The 18,359-nt window shown below is 45.3% G+C and overlaps 1 protein-coding gene across 4 annotated transcripts in view; it reads left to right on the top strand.

The window, feature by feature from the left end:
- The window catches only part of LOC148641909 (uncharacterized), a 62,836-nt gene that overhangs the window by 2,583 nt on the left and 41,894 nt on the right, over positions 1-18,359 (top strand). For 3 of the 4 annotated variants that reach the window (XM_088616754.1, XM_088616752.1, XM_088616751.1), the window contains exons 2-9: positions 7,664-7,846; positions 9,130-9,250; positions 11,548-11,738; positions 11,844-11,933; positions 12,548-12,631; positions 14,904-15,057; positions 15,344-15,415; positions 16,180-16,295. In XM_088616754.1, the coding sequence (XP_088472880.1) occupies positions 7,664-7,846; positions 9,130-9,250; positions 11,548-11,738; positions 11,844-11,933; positions 12,548-12,631; positions 14,904-15,057; positions 15,344-15,415; positions 16,180-16,295 (1,011 nt within the window). The remainder of the gene's footprint in view (positions 1-7,663; positions 7,847-9,129; positions 9,251-11,547; positions 11,739-11,843; positions 11,934-12,547; positions 12,632-14,903; positions 15,058-15,343; positions 15,416-16,179; positions 16,296-18,359) is intronic. The other variant, XM_088616753.1, reaches the window with a different exon arrangement.

Below are 18,359 nucleotides of genomic sequence, written 5' to 3'. Positions count from 1 at the left end.
AAGCTTTCAGGTGAACCTGTGTTTTCTGGGCCTGGCAAACAAATCCAGCTTACTTTTGGTGTCAAGACAACACATGTTTTTGTTCATGTACATCTGTCAGTACTGGATACTTTAATAGGATTTTTAAAGACTAAGTGTAATTCAGTTCCAAAAATGTACACTCTGGTGGGCAGTTTTAAAGAGTTTATAAATATCTAAAAATGGAAAAATCTGTCCATTTTCTAACCTCTTCTTCAAATCCAGGGTCACAGGGGAGCTGGAGCCTATCCCAGCTAGCAAGGGGCAAAAGGCAGGGTACACCCTGGACATGACACCAGTCTGTCACAGGGCAGACACACGCACACTCACACCAGGGACAATTACAGTTTTCCCAGAAGCCAATTAACTTAGTATAATGTCTTGTGGGACTGTGGGAAGGAACCAGAGCACCCAGTGGAAATGCACACAGACAGGGGAGAACATACAAACTCCACACAGACAGCACCCCAGGTGCAGAATTGAACTCGGGGCCCCAGCACAGCAAGGCAGTGATGCTGGCCACTCCGCCACCCCTTTCAGTGTGGAACTGAAACACACTCACTTTACTGCATCGTACAGTGACCCAGACAAGCATCAGAGAATGGGGAAAAAACTACTTATTGCAGTCCTTCTAGTCCTGTGTGCAGATCAGTACTAGGCCATCATCACTGGTTTTCCTTATAGAGAAGGCATTTCTAAACAGCTGTATGGGGAGCATATGTTGGCAGGTGTGTATGAATCTAAGACTACAGCTGCACTCACTCTGCATTTGAAGTAATTAGTACCATCAAGGGCTCAGCTGGAAGAATGGAACTTGCTGACTCTGGTATAATATGGCCAGCAGCCATATCACCCTGCAACTCACAACTGGCAACCCACTGAAGCTAAGCAGGTGTGAGCCTGGTCAGTACCTGGATGGGAGACCTCCTGGGAAAAACTAGGTTGCTGCTGGAAGAGGTGTTAGTGGGGCCAGCAGGGGGCGCTCACCCCGTGGTTCACGTGGGTCCTAATGCCCCAGTATAGTGATGGGGACACTGTACTGTAAACAGGTGCCGTCCTTCGGATGAGACGTAAAACCGAGGTCCTGACTCTCTGGTCATTAAAAATCCCAGGGCGTTTCTCGAAAAGAGAAGGGTTGTAACCCTGGCGTCCTGGGCAAATTTCCCATTGGCCCTTACCAATCATGGCCTCCTAATAATCCCCATCTATGAATTGGCTACATTGCTCTGCTCTCCTCTCCACTGAGAGCTGATGTGTGGGGAGCGTTCTGGCGCACTATGGCTGCCGTCGCATCATCCAGGTGGGGCTGCACACTGGTGGTGGTGGAGGGGATCCTCATTACCTGTAAAACGCTTTGAGTGGAGTGTCCAGAAAAGCACTTTATAAGTGTAAGCAATTATTATTATTATTATAATGATTCACAGGGCTGGGGTCGCCTCTCTTAGGCTGGGCTGTAGCAGAGGACAGCTGTACAGAACCTCAGCATACTCCAGTGCTGATCATATTGCACGGTTTGGTAAGAACCAGTTTGGCCCCTACCAGTATTTCATGTGCTTTCCCAAAATGGTCTTAGTGCCTATAAAAACATACGAATGGTCACAAATGAGAGGAAACTGTTCAGCCCATCGAGTCCGTTTGGTATTGACCAGCTTAATTCCTCTCACCCAGCTGTTTCTTGATGGGAGCCAGGGTAGAGACTTCAGCTGTTTGGCTGAGGGGCTTGTTCTGTATTTCCCCATAGTTTCTCCTCGTGTCCTCGGGTTCGTGTTTCACTTTTCATTCTGAAGTCCACTGTATCAACGTTGTCAGTGCCTTTGGGGATTTTCAGTACTTGTTTAAAGTCCTCTCCTCATCTTCTCTGTTCAAGACCAGAAGGTTCAGTTCTTTCAGTCTGTCAGTGTAGGACCTTCTGAATTGCATCAGAGCAGCAATATCGTTTTTAAAACGTTTTTATCAAAGTTCTAAATGAGGTCAAATGCATTTTATTTTAACATAACACTCCGTGATTTAAGTTCTGTGTCTTTAGTTATATATCCTAACGCTTTGCTTGCTGTTTTATTATTGCTACCCAACATTGTTGAGAAGAAACATTTCTAGCTAAGCGTTTCCTATCTTGTATTTATTAGGATTTTACTACCTACAGGTACATGCAGAACTCTGCACTTCTCTGCATGAAATGTCAACTGCCCAATCTTAAATTTTTTATTTTTTTTATTTTAAATTTTAATGCTTCTTTAATGTTTTTCGATCCTCCTATTTTGGAATCATCTTCAGACTTGACTATTTTAAACTATGCCAGATTGTCAACATAAATTAGTCAAATTAGTACAAATTCCTGCGATCCACCGCTAATTATATTATCCCAATTAGATCTTTCACCCCTTTTCTGTGCGCTTTGTGTTCTATTAAACAGTTCTCATTTCAAATGAATGCAGCTCCCTGAATTTGATCATATTTAATGAGGAACTCTTAACACACAATTACTGTGTTTGCATGTTCAGAGAACTCTAACAAGGTGGTCAGGCAAGACCTACTTTTTCTGCATCCATGCTGACTCTTCCCTAGGGATGTAGGTGATCTTCTAGTTCAGTTCTAAAACTTGTTTCCATAACTGTAATATAAAACAGACTTCCATCCATCCATTTTCTAACTGCTTCATCCGGTTCAGGGTTGTGGGAGAGCCGGAGCCTATCCAGTCAAGCAACGGACACAAGGCAGGATACACCATGGACAGGACACCAGTCCATCACAGACACACACACACTCGCACCAGGGCCAGTTTTCCCAGAAGCCAATTAAACCTACCAGTATGTCTTTGGACTGTGGGAGGAAATCAGAGCACTCATAGGAAACGCACAAAAAACACAGGGATAACATACAAACTCCATACAGACAACACCCCAGGTCTGGAATTGACCTCCGATCTTGAGACGTACAATAAGACAGACTTATTGATCTATATTTAATTGGTTTAGTTATGTCACCATTCATTTGGATGGGCAGTATATTGGCAATTCTCAGTCCCTGGATCTCGAGTGACAGCTGGAAGAGTTGCACCGATGCTTTCTCAATTAATGTTTAAGAATGTTTACATTTTAACTGTAACATCCTATAACCTGAGCCTGTTCCTTTTTTTTCTTAAGCATCAGTAGTAAAACTTCAAGTAATAGGTTTATTCCATGCTGAAAAAAAGAAGAAAGAAAACACAACGTTTCGGCCGTGGAGCCTTCTTCAGGTGTGAAGAAGCTGACGCAGCTACCCACCTGAACTACTACAGTAGTAAAACTAGGCTAACGTAAACAAGCGTTATTAACAGCTGACAAATCGAAGCACTGCTTTACACACAAGAGCTGTGGGTGTCATTCCCAGCCGTGCTGTTGAAGCTGGCTGCCTTAACTCCCTCAGGAAATGTCTTGTTTACAGACAGGACAGGCTGCCAGACTGGCCTGTTGCTGTTTGACCACCTTTCTTATGTGCCCATGTTTTTATACCTGTGCGCTCTGATTACACTAGATTTCATCACACTGGATTCTCTTGTGGGGACTCTGTGCGCTGGGCAGAGAGGTTTGAGTTACTGTGCTGCCAGCTCGCTGTGCCAGAGGCGAGGATCAGTGTGTGCACGCATGTCCACAGGCAGTCTCCCTTTGTCTCCCGACAACTGTTCCTGCTGGATATCCAGTTTCTTGCAGCTTTTTTCAGACTTGTAAAGGGAGGGGGAGGAATGAAATGTTTCACATTTTTCTGCCATTTAAACCCTGCGTCGTGATTAAATTGTAGAAGAGAAGACGAGCTTGTTCTCGGTGCTGCACTAACAAGAGCTTGGCAAATAAAATCTTCAGGTTTTCAAGTCTATAAAAATGTTTTCGTAAAGAAATAACATCACATTCACATCTGTATGGTCTTTTTGTCCGGTATATTTTATTTTCTAGAACTCCCATTGCTGATTTCAGTAGACATTTTGAATAAGAAACTGATTTTGGACTTACTGTCTGTTGTAGTACTACTGAGTTCTTCTTTTCACTGGCATTTAGAGATTGTTCTCCTTAGTTGTCCTGACAAATTATTTTTTTCCAGTACGAACTGGGTTCTGTGCAATCTATATTTCATTGTAAGCAGAGGATAGCTCAGCCGTACAGGATAAGCATCAAAGTTCATGCAGTGCTAGCCATGTAACCTTTTCCTATGCTAAATATTGGGTTTGGTGTAGTCTACTTTGACAATATGCAGTGAAATCTTGGAAAGAGCCTGGAAAGTGTTCTAAAATCATTGTAGATGTAAAACACTGGATAGCATGTGTGAGAATCTCAAATTCCCATTCTTACCTTTCAGAAGAAAGATGCCCAAATTACTTACAAGAGGACATAGCTCACCTATGCTCAGATAAAAATAGCTACAGTACTTATAGTTCACAGTACTGGCATTAAAACCCCTATTTTACTGCCAGGCTTTCACTCTGGCTTCAGACACACACTCTGAAAATGCATTGCTGTTCCCCAGAAATGGATTAAAACATTCTAAAGTGAGCCCTTTAATTCCTAGAAGTTTTCTGTATGGTCTGTACATACAGTGGTGTGAAAAAGTAAGTATGCCCCATGAAAAGGTTGGTCTTTTTTTTAGATTTTTGGACAAAATAATATTTGATAGTCATTTCGACAATACTAATAGATAAAGGTGATCGAATTCTAAAAAATAACATTGTAAAAACACCACAACACATTTTGCACTCATTTGTACTATTTAAATCAACAGAAATGCAATTTCCTTGTGTGGAAAAAGTTAGTACACCCCTACCTTTATCATTGCATCAAATGCCTACAATTAGAATCAGGTGCACCAAAACAGGTACAAATGATTAGAACATCATTAGCCTTATATAAACATCAGAAAGCTGTGGGCTGGTTTGGTCTTAGCAGTTGAGGTGTGTGGCTACATCATGCCAAGATCAGAAGAGCTCTCAGAGGCTCTCAGGAGAGAGATTGTTGGTGTCTATGAGTCTGGGAAGGGTTTTAAAGACACTTCCAAGCAATTTGTAGTCAATCACGTCACTGTCCGAAAAATCATCTACAAATGGAGAAAATTTCAAACCACTGGCAATCTATCTAGGCCAGGTCATCTCACCAAATTCAGCCCAAGAGCTGACCGAAAGATGCTGCAGGAAGTCTCCAAGAACCCCAAGATAACATCAAGGGATTTACAGGCAAGTCTTGCCTCAGTCAGTGTAAAAGTGCATGAGTCAACTACGAGTCCGAAAGAGACTGCACAACTTTGCCCTGCATGCAAGGTCAGGAAGGAAGAAGCCTCTGCTCTCAAAAAGAATATAGATGCATGACTGAAGTTTGCCAGACAACACCTAGGTGAAGATCAGGACTATTGGAACAATGTGCTCTGGACGGATGAGACAAAGGTAGAGCTGTTTGGCCACAACGCCAGATGTCATGTTTGGCGAAAACCAAAAACTGTCTTTGACCAAAAGAACCCCATACCAACTGTAAAGCATGGTGGTGGAAGCATTATGGTTTGGGGCTGCTTTTCTGCCTCAGGGCCATCATAGAGTCAACCATGAATTCCACATTGTACTAGAGAGTACTTGAGGAGAATGTGAGGCCATCTGTCAAAAAGCTAAACTGTAAGTGGACCCTGCAACAAGACAATGACCTTAAACACTCAAGCAAATCCACAAAAGAATGGCTCAAAAAGAAGAAATGGAGGGTTATGGAATGGCCAAGTCAAAGCCCAGATCTTAACCCCATAGATATGCTGTGGGGGGACTTGAAGCGGGCAGTACTGTACATGCAAAAAGCCCTCAAACATCACACAGTTGAAGGGGTTCTGTAAGGAGGAGTGGGCAAGACTTTCTCCAAGTCGATGTAGGAGACTGATAGGCAAGATGTATTGATATACGAGGAATGCCTATAAGAAGTGATTTCTGCCAAAGGGGGCACCAGCTATTGAAGCTAGGGGGTGTATTTATTGTTCCCACAGCAGACAATTGCATTTCTGACTTTTTTTGTTGTTGAATAAATGATGGAAAAGAATAATTTTCATTGTCATTTGTTAAATTAGATCACCTTTATCTATCAATATTGTTGAAATGAAGATCACATATCCATATATGCAAATATGTTGAAAAACGCACACCTTTTCATGAAGTGTGCTTACTTTTCCACAGCACTGTACTGTATTTCTGCAGTTTTTCACCGGCGTATCTGAGTATCTGTCAGCCATTGTCTGGCTGGTTGAGTCGAAGGGTATGGTTTTCCATGGACATGCCTCAGCTGGCCCCGGTCACAGCCCTGTATGGACGGAGCAGCCTGTTCTCATGGAGACACAGCAGCGTCTCACCAGGGGGCAGGGATCTCTGATCCCATACAGGACTAGTCACTCATATTGTTCCACACAGTCATTATTTCAAGGTGAAGCATGCCTGAGACGTTTTCTGTAAGTGTATTTGCTTGTTAATTTCACTAACTTTAGCTTGCAATCTTTATTTCTTGATCAACACAGTACCAGAATGATCTCTGATCACGTTGACCTCCAGTATGTGGTCTTCTGTAAGGACTAGGCAGCAGAAAACAGTTTTTGAAGGTTGCAGTCTGGTGTTGTGGTGTGGGGTGGAGAGGGTGTCTTTCAAGATACCATCTGTTGAACAGCAGATTTGGAGCACAGTGTGATAACATCAGAACGTTTTAAGGATTTCTAGGGATTATTCTCTTCAACAAAGTTGTCCATTGTAAAAATCTCTTTTCATTTCAGTAATTCTGGAAACTTGTTTTTCTGAACATAAGAGATTTTAAAAGTAATAGATGCTAATTCTTGCACTTTCAACATACAATCTAAAACTTGATAATTGACAAGATGTTAAGCTTGCTTTTGTACTGAGGCCATGCAGCCTACCTTACTGGTTTGGATGGTTGCAGCATCATGTTCTGAGAACTTCATTCAAGTTACTTTTTCAAGCATCACAGCTTTAAAGGTACTCTTGACTTCCTAACACACGTCTTGATTGCGGTCCTGCCTGAAACCTGCAGTTCCCTTTATGTCCACTAGGGCTGGTTTCCTTGTTGAGCGCCTGTTTGGATTGGCCATCTGATGACTTGAGCCACATGCTGAAGGGTGACAGTGGGGGCAAGCTCTGCTTGGTGCTGTTTTCATTATTTCAAAGAGTGAAATGACCGTAGCGTTTTCTGACCAGTGCAAATGGTTGTCACCGTATGTCTTTGATTTTGACCTGTGTGGTTGATCAGATGAGGAAGACGCTAGTGCAACTTAATGAAACTCTTGCAGACGTTAGACATCACTGTTTTTTTTTAACAGACTTGATTAGAATTGTCAGTAGCAATCCAAAAGAATGTTATTCTGTGGGCGGAGCGGTGGCTCTGTGGCTAAGGATCTGGGGCTGGAAGGTTGCCGGTTCGTATCCCGTAGACACATTCCTAATACAAGAAATTGTATATGGCCAATAAAGTGATCTTATCTTAAATGGGCCTGCTTTCTTATCCCCTCATTAAGGCAAGAAGAGTTACTCTTTTTTTTTTAAACAATCTGGCTTGAAAGGGATTTTTGGAGTCGTTTTTTCTGTCTGGGAGGTGCGCGGGGCAGGGGGGGCTGCGGTTCCCCGATACGCTCAGGCGCCGCTGTCTTCCAGGAGCGAGCGGAGCTGGGGGACATCGCCCAGCGCCTGAGGGAGGACGGGCTGACCCCGGGGGCCACGGCGGACGAGCGGCTGCGCCACCTGTGGCGCCTGTTCCTGCGCAGCGAGGGCAGCCTGCTGTCCGTCACGCAGGACCTGCAGGCGCTGCGCACGCAGCAGGCCGCGGAGATGAAAGAGGTGAGCGGCTCGTCGGCGTTTCGAGCTCTCCACTTGCGCAGACCGTCCAGGACACGGGGAAATGTCCCGAAGAAGCAAACATGTATCGCCTCTGCTCCCCACACGCAGGGAATGAGCCTAAGTCCGCAGCAGTTGTCTGCTTCGCAATCGGCAGACGTCTCTAACCGCCGCCTGGCTGTTCCCTTTGGCTCGATTTGCATGAACAGATATGTGACGTGACGCTTTGCATGCTGTTGAAATAGTGAAGCACCGCGCACCCTTTCTGCTTCATGCTCTCTATTTGTACGAAAGTCGTCTGCTTCTGCAATCTGAAGCGGATCACGTTGCAGCACAGTGGGGGGTCCTTGTTCCTCTGGAGTACAGCTGCGGGGAGCCTGATCTGCAAGGAGGGCAGTTCAGCCTGTCTAAGGTGTTACAAGCAGAAGGCCCAATATACAGATTGCACCGACAAGACAGGAAAAGCAAACATATGCTGTTTCCCTGTTCATTACTGTGTGTTAACGCAGAATATCAAGCACATGATTGTATTGAACAAGCGCTTTGTAACCCTTAAAGATGCGCCAGTCAGCTGTGCAGTGAGGGTTTGATTACCATCCCTGTGTGCAGCTTTGGCTTTTATTGGCTCATCATAACTTTGATCTGCTGAGATTTGTCCTCATTTCTGCTGTGTTTTTGTATGATCAAAATAAAAAAAACCTGCAGAATGGTATTAGAAAACAAGCTAGACAGTCTCCAATAAATCAACTGTATATAATTATGTAATATGTAATTATTTAATAAAACCCACCCGGTTTAGAGTTTGAAGGCTGTTACAGTGGCATGTAGACTAACTCTTCTCATCTGGGTCCGCGGTTTGATTCCGCACTGAGGTGCCTGGTGTGTGGAGTTTGCACGTTTTCTTTGTGTTAGCATGGGTTTTCTCCAGTGTCTCCTATCTCCTAGGGACATGCTGGCTGGGTTAAATCTTGCCTAGGTTGCTGTGACCCTTTTCAGGATCAGGTGGCTTTCTGATAATGAATGAATAATGTCCAGAGCTATCTAAAGAGTTTTCCCAGACAAGCAGGAGAAAATAAACCAGTTGAGACTCAAGACAGCAGTCACACCATTGGAATAGTTTAGGACTGTGGGCCGTTCTTAGTTTGTGAGCTCAGTAAGTGATGAGTAGAAACTGTAACGGTGATCGTGCCAGTGCAGTATGAAATTCCGAGCTGTTTTAGTGCCGGCTGACGACTCCAAGCCTTCCCGCCCTGCTGGCTCCTGAATTCCTGCCATCCCGTCTCCAGGTGGAAAACTACGTGGACCACATCCGCAACCTGTCGGAGGAGCGGGAGACGCTGACGGCCGAGTACGAGCGGGAGAACGAGCAGCTCCGCCTGGACTTGCAGCAGCTGAGGGTCCAGCAAGGTGGGCCAGCCTGGCAGGGGGGGCAGGTTCGCGTCGCTGCGGCCAGGCTTCAGCCGAGAGCGGAAGCTCCGATGAAGAATTCCAATAAGGATTCCTTACATTGAAGCCAGCAGCCATATCACTCTGCAGCTCACAGCTGGCAGCCCACTGGAGCTCAGCAGGTCTGAGCCTGGTCTGGACTTGGATGGGAGACTCTTGGGAAAAACTAAGGTTGCTGCTGTTAGTGGGGCCAGAATGTGGGTCCTAATGCCCCAGTATAGTGACAGGAACACTATACTGTAAACAAGCACCGTCGTTCAAATGAGACATAAAACCGAGGTCCTGACGCTCTGTGGTCATTAAAAATCCCAGGGCGTTTCTCGAAAAGTGTAGGGGTGTAACCCCGGCGTCCTGGTCAAATTTCCCATTGACCCTTACCAATCATGGCCTCCTAATAACCCCCATCTATGAATTGGCTACATCATTCTGTTCTCCTCCCCACTGTGAACTGGTGTGTGGTGAGTGTTCTGGCGCACTTTTGCTGCCGTTGCATCATCCAGGTGGGGCTGCACACTGGTGGTGGTGGAGGGGAGTCCCCATTACCTGTAAAGTGGAGTGGAGTGTCCTTTAAGAGCTTTACAGGTAATGGGGATCCCCTCCACCACCACCAGTGTGTAGCCCCACCTGGATGATGCGACGGCAGCAAAAGTCTGCCAGAACACTCACCACACACCAGCTCACAGCGGGGAGGAGAACAGAGTGATGATGCCAGTTCAGAGATGGGGATTATTAGGAGGCCATGATTGATAAAGGCCAGGGAAAATTTGGCCAGGACACCGAGGTAAGACCCCTACGCTTTTCGAGAAACGCCCTGGGATTTTTATAACCACAGAGAGTCAGGACCTTGGTTTTACATCTCATCCAAAGGATGGCGCCTGTTTACAGTATAGTGTCCCCGTCACTATACTGGGGCATTAGGACCCACACAGGCAACAGGGTGAGTGCCCCCTACTGGCCCCACTAACACCTCTTCCAGCAGCAGGTTTAGTTTTTCCCGGGAGGTCTCCCATCCTGGTACTCACCAGGCTCACACCTGCTGAGGTCTTCAGTGGGCTCCCAGATGAAAGGAGCCGGAGGTCATCCAGAAATCTGCAGTGGCTGGTGAAAGTCGGCTGAGCTGTTGTCGCAATTCAAAGGCATCTCAATCAGCTCTCTGCCTGGGTACTAGTTGATTTATTGATTACCCTGTGGCTCTTGTGACACCATGTGATAACCATGTCAGTGAGTTATTCAAATACATCCTCAAATGGGTCTTGCAGGGAAGTGCTTAAAAGTCAATCCCAAAGTCTGTCTTCAAATATACAAAAATTGAGGTGCTTCTTAAGTCTTGTAAACAGAATATCACTCAACCGTATTTCTGTAAATGTTTTCTGTAAGTGGGTACATTTAATTCCAGTGTTATTCATTATTCAAACCCTGTGAATTGCTATTGATGAGATACATGGTTACAGAAATATGAGCTTCAGAGGTAATCACAAGATAGCCCTTGTATTAAAATGAGGACATCTATACATAGTGACTCTGTGGGCCTTTTTCATATCACTTTTGTGCTCAAGGCATTCATATTATCTTCATAAGTACCTATCTGCCTACAGACCTGAGAGGTGCAGAAGGCTGAGACAACAAGAGTTAGTGTGTGTTCTCTTTTTGCTTTCATGGTATTTTGCATAAATATTACTAATCTCTATTCCTAAAAATGTTTTTTATTATAACTATTGTTTCAGAATGCATTATCATAAATTAGTGTTTTCTCTCAACACTGTACAGTTCCAAGCCTTTGCTGTCAGTAGCATCTTTGTAGTTCTTGTGAGCTTTCCTTTGAACATCTGAAAGCAGCCGTGTTTGACTTCAGCTGCTGGGTTTCAGTTCAGTTTATTGTCATATGCGGTGCAATGAAATGCTTATTTGCATGTATGCTCCAATGCAAAGACATTAAAGGAATCACCAAAAACATAAACACAGAAATGCAGCAGCAGCAGCAACAACAAACAAGTTAAATAATGTACAAATTAAAAACACATCGGTGTGAGCCAGTGGTAGGGGTAGAGTTCAGTAAGCTGACAGCTTATGGGAAGAAACTGTCTCTGTATCTGGACGTTCGTGCCTTTATGCTCCTGTAACGCTCACCTGAGGGAAGGGGGGAGATAAAGTGAGAAACCAGGATGACTGGAATCCTTAGCGATACTCCCAGCCTTCCGAGTTGTCGGCGAGTTGTAAACGTGGTTGTTGTTGTTGTCTGTTGCTGTGCTGGAGAGCAGAGGCCCAGCTGAAGGAGGTGGAGGAGATGCTGGAGCAGGAAGGGCTGGAAGAGATCACCCACAGCAGCCCCAGTGAGCAGATCGCCTACCTGCTGGTGGAGAGGGCGACTCTCCTGGAGAAACTGGAGGCAGCCGAGAGGAAGCTGGACACCCAGAGTCTGACCGGCAGTCTGAGGGAAGTGCACCTGCAGGTATGGAGCAATTCCAGGCTGCACACGGCTCTCCTCAGCGGACTCACGGCTGGCTGTGGTGTATCTGGGTGTGAATCTTTGCTTGCCTGCTCTTTGGGTGATTAGGAGGAGCTGGATCAGATCAGACAGACACTGGAGGAGGAGCTGAGGCAGCAGCGAGAGTCTATGCAGCGAACCAAAGAAACAATGAACAAGGTGAGTGAACACAGTGGACACTGAGCGGACACTCAGGGGATTGCTTCTTTTCTCCACCGGCACACAAAAAATACATTTCTTCCTCACCTCATGAAACCTTTTCTTCTCTCACTGCCACTTCCTGAGAGCTGCAGTTTTGTAAATGCTTTTAAATCAACCATTGATTCACATTATTCTCATTTCAAGGAGCTTTTCAAGTTATTTTACGTTGATGTAGCTTTTTTGTGCTAAAATAAATCCATGCCTTTAAAAAGCTTAGTTGGTATTAATTTCAATGAAAAATAATGACAGGGTATAACTAAACTGCCTCGCCATGAATCAAGGAGTATATCCATGAAGTTCAAGCATGTACATGAAGCAGAGCTATGTGTGCATCATTGTGCTTGCTTGGTAGTTGGTTTCTTTCTTTTTAGCAAGTGGATTGGGAGTCAATAAGCTTTTCTTTCGGAAGAATAAAGCGTATAATATAATAATAATAATACGTTTATTACAGCCTAAGTGGATGGAGGATCTGATGGTGTCTGAGTTCTGTGCCCCGCAGGAGGTGTGCATAGAAATGGAGCTGCATTGAGCTGCGCTGACCTGAGAATTTATCCCCCTTGTCTCTCCACAAGGACTCGCAGTCCTCAGGCCAGAGCCCCTGGAAGAAGCTCTTCGGCGTGCGGAAGGCAGCACAGAGCACACAGCCTGGTGCTTCCGTATGTCCCTCCCACCACTCGCATTCCTTATCCGACGCTCTGCGTAGCAAGGCATGGGAGGCACAGCTGTGCACAGCTTTCAGCCCTGCATGAAGGCCCCAGGTATCCAGAGCTTGAATGAAGCTCGTGCAGTCTGTAAACTCCCAAAGAGCGGGTGGGTCCCACGTGAGGCTGCAGTCTGGTCACACTGAGCACAGCTGCCTGACAAACACCTTTCTCCCCGGGCTGACATGATGGAAAAACTGGGATCCTCACCAGCAGCTGGGAAAGCTGTTTGATTGACAGCAGCCTTGAAGACACAGCCCACTGGCAGTAATTGAGAGATGATGTCTTCGATGTTGGGTGCACTGCAGCTCCAAAACATTATCAGGGCAATGAAAAGACAAATTCTGCACATATTACTGAAACTATTGTGGTAACACAAAGTGATGCATATTGCTTATCTTTTTCAAAGCCTTCTGTAAAAGAATCTGAAACTTACTAAATTCAGTTTGAATCCTCACTGACTGGCAAACATTTTCCTGTTGTACTCTGGACAATCAGGTCTTCATGTATACAGGTCTGAGCAGAAATGGGGTTGTTACTCGTCCATAATACAGTTTATAATATAATGATCGACAGCTGTCTGACTCAAACCTTGAATGATCTTATTGGAAAACAAAACTTGGAACCTCCCTCAAATTATAGTAATCCTACTTGAGGAGAGTGAAGGAGCCCTTTCACACCTCAGACTGGATCTTATATTTCTGACATGTTTGGTTCTGTTCTGGGCCTCACGAGCACTTTTGGGCTCGAGCTGGCCAGGCTGTGCAACAGCGCCCTCTGTGGCTTGTAGAAGAGATCTGAGATGAAACAGGACTGATGGGACATAAGAAGGAAAGTAATTGGCAATTCTTTTTTTTTAATTCTTTCTTGAAACACAAGCAACATGGGATATTCAAACAAAAAGGAAACTATGTAATATAGTCTTAATTTTTTCAAGGCATAGCAATAAAACCATAGATGGGAAATCAGATTAGATTTGTCTTGTGCTAAATGTCCTGCCCAGTGATTCAGCCCCTCCCTCTGACTTGTGCAGCGTTGTGCCTGCCATGTCCTAATGCTATTGCAGAGCCATACTAACTCCTATTCACTATCCACAGACTTCAGCATGACACCAGCCACACCAGGGTGCATGTTTCTGACTTCACCAGTGTCCATTAACCACTGTCTCATACCTCTTTCCTTGTCTAATATATTGTAGGTTGCTGGTTAATCCTCAGATCTTTTGCTTCTGCAGACATTGGCAGAACTGTACTGCTTGGTGGTGTCCACTGAGCTCAGGGTTATCTGCAGCCCATCTGATCAAACCATCCCAACATTCAAGAGCACGAGAAGAAACTCAAGTCTTTATATCTGAGCATGCTTGTTTGAAGACCCAATTTTTAGAAGTGTGTTGCAGCACTAACACTGACCTGCCCTCAAACCAAGGGTTTCAATCAAGGGTACCCATTCAGAGTGCGGTTTTAAATATTTCAGGGCTCTTTTGCATATTAGTAGTTAAAACTAGATAATTTTCAGTACTATTTTAATGATTAGTTTCAATCAAATTTAAAGAAATGTTTTCTTCATAGTAGAATATGTGAATATATTGTATGCGTAAAGGGATCAAACACCCAGATCATGAAAGGCTTCCCAGGACTGAATATGGAGCAGTGCTGTTCTAACACACTGACAGCACAATCCTGACCTTATACTGCCCCAGGTCCTAAACTATCCTCGCTGGCCTGTGCACTGATGCAAAATTTCAGTTTTAAGTTTCACCTTTTGTTCTCAAAAGAAATATGAACCATGATAGAATATAATCTGACAGCCTTGAGAGTTCTTCTTAAAATTATGGCCAGTGCCCCTCAAAAAGGATTATCTATGCTTCTCCCCCTGAATGTGAACCAATTTAGATACCCAAACTGTTTTATCTAGTCCTGCTGGAATATGTTAATCTATATTCTACTGTATATTCATTTTGCACCAAAAATGAAATTACAGATCTCTGTCCATTGATTCCCATCTTGTGTGAGGAAGCTCTGGATCTGGGACAGATCCTATAACAAAAGTCCGTGAATTATTTTGACCGCGGCGGTGGTCCGGGAGGATGTCTTGAGCGAGTAACAGGCAGTGAGATCTTGTGGCCTTCAGGAAGAGGCCTGGTCCTCGCCCCTGTGCCCGGGGCGGAGCACGAGGGGCTGGGGGCTCCAGCGCTGAACCTCCCTCCCTCCCTCCCTCCCTCCCCTAGGCTCACGGCGCCGAGCTGTCCGACGAGCGGCTGGCGCGCCAGCGTCTGGAGAGGGACCTGGACGAGGCATCCCGCCGGCTGGCCATGGCGCACGAGGAGATCCGCCGGCTGAGCGACGAGCTGGACTCTGCCAGGCAGGCGGGGGGGCAGTGCGGTGAGCGCCGGGAAGGGCAGGCCAGCAGGCCGGGCAGGGTAGCATAGCATAACTGTGGGCCGGTCCTCGATTATCCGCCTACCGCTCTGCACCGAGTCTGCTCCCCTTGAAAGGCCGTATGAGTTTTAGTGGGATTGGGCTGAGCACAGCGTTACTGGGAGGCTGCGAGTTCATATCCCAGTTGGGGCATAGCTTTTTGTACCCTGGGGCAGAAACAAAGGTAAGGTGCTTTGGCTAAGAGTATCAGCCAAGGACTTTTTTAATCATCATGGTTTTTCTTTCTCAGAGCCAGAGTTGCAGAGAGCCAATGAGGAGGTGGAGCTGCTGAAAGAGAAGGTGGCCAAGCTCAAAGAGAGAGGTGAGACAACTTTTGGCCCAGGCTGCCGGGCTCTCCCAGCTGAGTCCCAGAACTTCTTCTGTGTAACGAAATAGATGGCCCAGTAGTCAAGTTACCCCAAATTCGCTTTTATTATTCATATTTCTTTCACTGTTGTCGGCGTTAAATGTTTTGAATAGTGAAATAATGAAAAGGCATGGTGTTGTTGGAAAGAGAGTTTTGGTGAGACGGCATGTGAGACACCATGTAGTAAAAGTAGGAGCATAGAGTACTGAACGTGACTAATATTCAGTTCTGCCACTTCCCATTGACGAGCATGGTGGATTTCAGAACAGCTGTTGTGCTCCAGGATTTAGGTTTTAAAAAAAAACAGCACAAATAAAAGTGTAACCCTAGAGGGGAACATAATTAGTAAAGGAACAAAGAAGGTATAGTAGTTTTTTTTGTACCAATACTGGCTTCGTAATGTATTCATTTAATATCTGATTTGTTTCCCAAATAAATAAAATAAATTCTCATCAGTAACTAGGTGTCAGTCGGATTCCTGATACAGTAACAGTTTCAGCAGCTGCAGGTCTCCCTGCAGGAGACAAATTAATGAACAGTCCAGAGCCCTCTGTCCTGACCTGGGTCTGAAACCTGCCGATACACACGGCGTCTGGAGCCACTCCTTCCCCAGACGACTCAGAGGGTTCAGAGCGTCTCTGTGTGTTTCTGATGTGTTTCGGCAGTGCTTCGGGTTCCCTGCCCATTCTCTGACTGCGGTTCAATTCCCTTTTCCCCAGACGTGACCGAGCTGCAGAAGGCCAAAGAGCAGAACGACAGGCTGGACCGGGAGATTCTGGCTCTGAGAGCCCGCGTGCGCCACCTGGACGCGGAGAGGAGATCGCTGCTGGACACGGTGCTTCGCTCTCCTTTCTCTCTGTCGTTCCTCTCTCGCACTGCTTCAGTCCAGCAGGGGTGAGAAGGAACTCACAGTGCGGGCTGCTGACAGGGCAATCAAGATACCTTCTCTGCATGTGGAGGAGTTCACCCACGGTCTTTCTGAATAAGCCGTCATGGTTAGATTGCCTGCAGAATGAAGCAGGGTGGCCCTAGCTTTTTGGGGGCTCTGGGCAAGATCTTGGAAGGGGGCCCCTCTAGATCATGATTGGCACACACACTACTATTATCAGCTCCCACCCCACCTGATTTTACTAGTTAGATCAATTACATAAATGAATTATATCACTAGAAATCTTTTATTAACCAGCTTTGAGGAACACAATAAATAACTTAAAAATAAGATCAAGAAGCACAAACCACATCATAAAGAAGCATGACCTTGCTCTGTGCAGTGATATGCTCAATACAACTAGTAGCCTACATGTCAAGCTAGAAAATATGGCTTGTCTGCTGTTCGCTAGTTACATGGATCTGACAGACTCAAAACTGAAACAGATACAAATGCCTTATCGCAGTGATGTGATTTGGCGTACTTCTGTTTTGAGATCGCTTAACCTGCTTTTCTTTTCTGCTCTTCCTTTTTTCAGCACCCAATAGGAATGTCATTTTGGCGGACAATATGCATTTACCGGTTGCAACTACAAGATTTTTAATTTAAGCAACACAACATTTACTATTTTTCCGAAATGCAGCGAACAGCATTCGGTGTAGCAGCAGCTGGAACCAAACTGATATGGTCCTCTTTCGTCAAAGATGAGAGTCATTTACTACATTGACGCTTACATCCATAACTAATAATATTATCATTTATAAGTAACCAACTTTAACAGCCTAGATTTCACAGTAGCAACAGAAAAGGCCACTGGAAGGAATTTGTGGATCATATTTGAATGTGCTGAATAGGAATGTTGTGTTGCACAGTGAGGGGGCCCCCTGGTGGCCTTGGGGCTCTAAGCAGCCAAGCAATTTACCTAAACCAAGGGCTCCGAGATAACAAAACCTTTTGCGCCGAATTAATATTTGGTGCGCCAGATTTGTCCTAATTTTTACCCGTAGGGTAGAAACAGTGTCATAGTAACCCTCTGACCCGTGGATCAGCCAAGGAAAATTCTGTTGTGATGATATATAGTATTGCTTGTACATTTTTACTGACCCCTAGTGTTGACTAAGTTGTTTTGTGGTCAGATCATTGTTTTTTGTACAATGGCTTTGAACATTCCGAATACATACATTACATGTACTGACACGCTGAATACATTACAAACAAAATAGAAAGGGCTTGGAAAATAAAACACTGCCTGAATCCAGCCCTTTAAAGCCATTCTGTGTAACTAGCTCACAGTGAACGATTTTGTGATTAACATGGTTGAAAGAGGGGTGGCATGGTGGTACAGTGCTGGGGCCCCGGGTTCAATTCCAGACCAGAGGAATTGTGTGTGGAGTTTGTACGTTCTCCCCGTGTTCATGTGGGTTTCCTCTGGGTGCTCTGGTTTCCTCCCACAGCCCAAAGACCTACTGGTATGTTAATTGGCTTCTGGAAAAATGACCCTTAAGTGTGAGTGAGGGTGCGTTTGTGTGTGCCTGCCCAGACCCTGCCTTGTACCTGTTGCTTGCCGGGTCTGCCTCTTGCTCCCTTGCGACCCTGAACTGGAAGAAATGGTTAGAAGATGGAAACGGTTCCTTTTCTCTGAGTGTATTTTCCTCAGGGGTGTTCTGAAACCAGTTCCCAGCTGGGCTGGTTGAACATTCTCAGCTGCCTTTTTCCTGGGTGTGTCTGGACCTAATCAGCCTCAGCAGCGCTGACGTGACACATGCTCACATATATCCTCACACAAGTGACTGTCACACCTTCTTCTCTTTTTCTAATCATTTTTATATTAATGCAGATTGTGAAATGAGGCACACACACACACACAGCATTGTCTCGTGCACCAGTTGCACCAAGCAGGCTCTGATCCCGATAGTGATACTGCTGTTGATCTGTTTACTCATGCTCACAGCACATTTTAGAATAACTTAG

This window comes from Lepisosteus platostomus, chromosome 23 (assembly GCF_059453375.1).
Source record: "Lepisosteus platostomus isolate fLepPlt1 chromosome 23, fLepPlt1.hap1, whole genome shotgun sequence".
NCBI lineage: Eukaryota > Metazoa > Chordata > Actinopteri > Semionotiformes > Lepisosteidae > Lepisosteus > Lepisosteus platostomus.
Note: the sequence above shows the minus strand (reverse complement) of the source record. Positions and strands in the feature narration are given on the sequence as shown.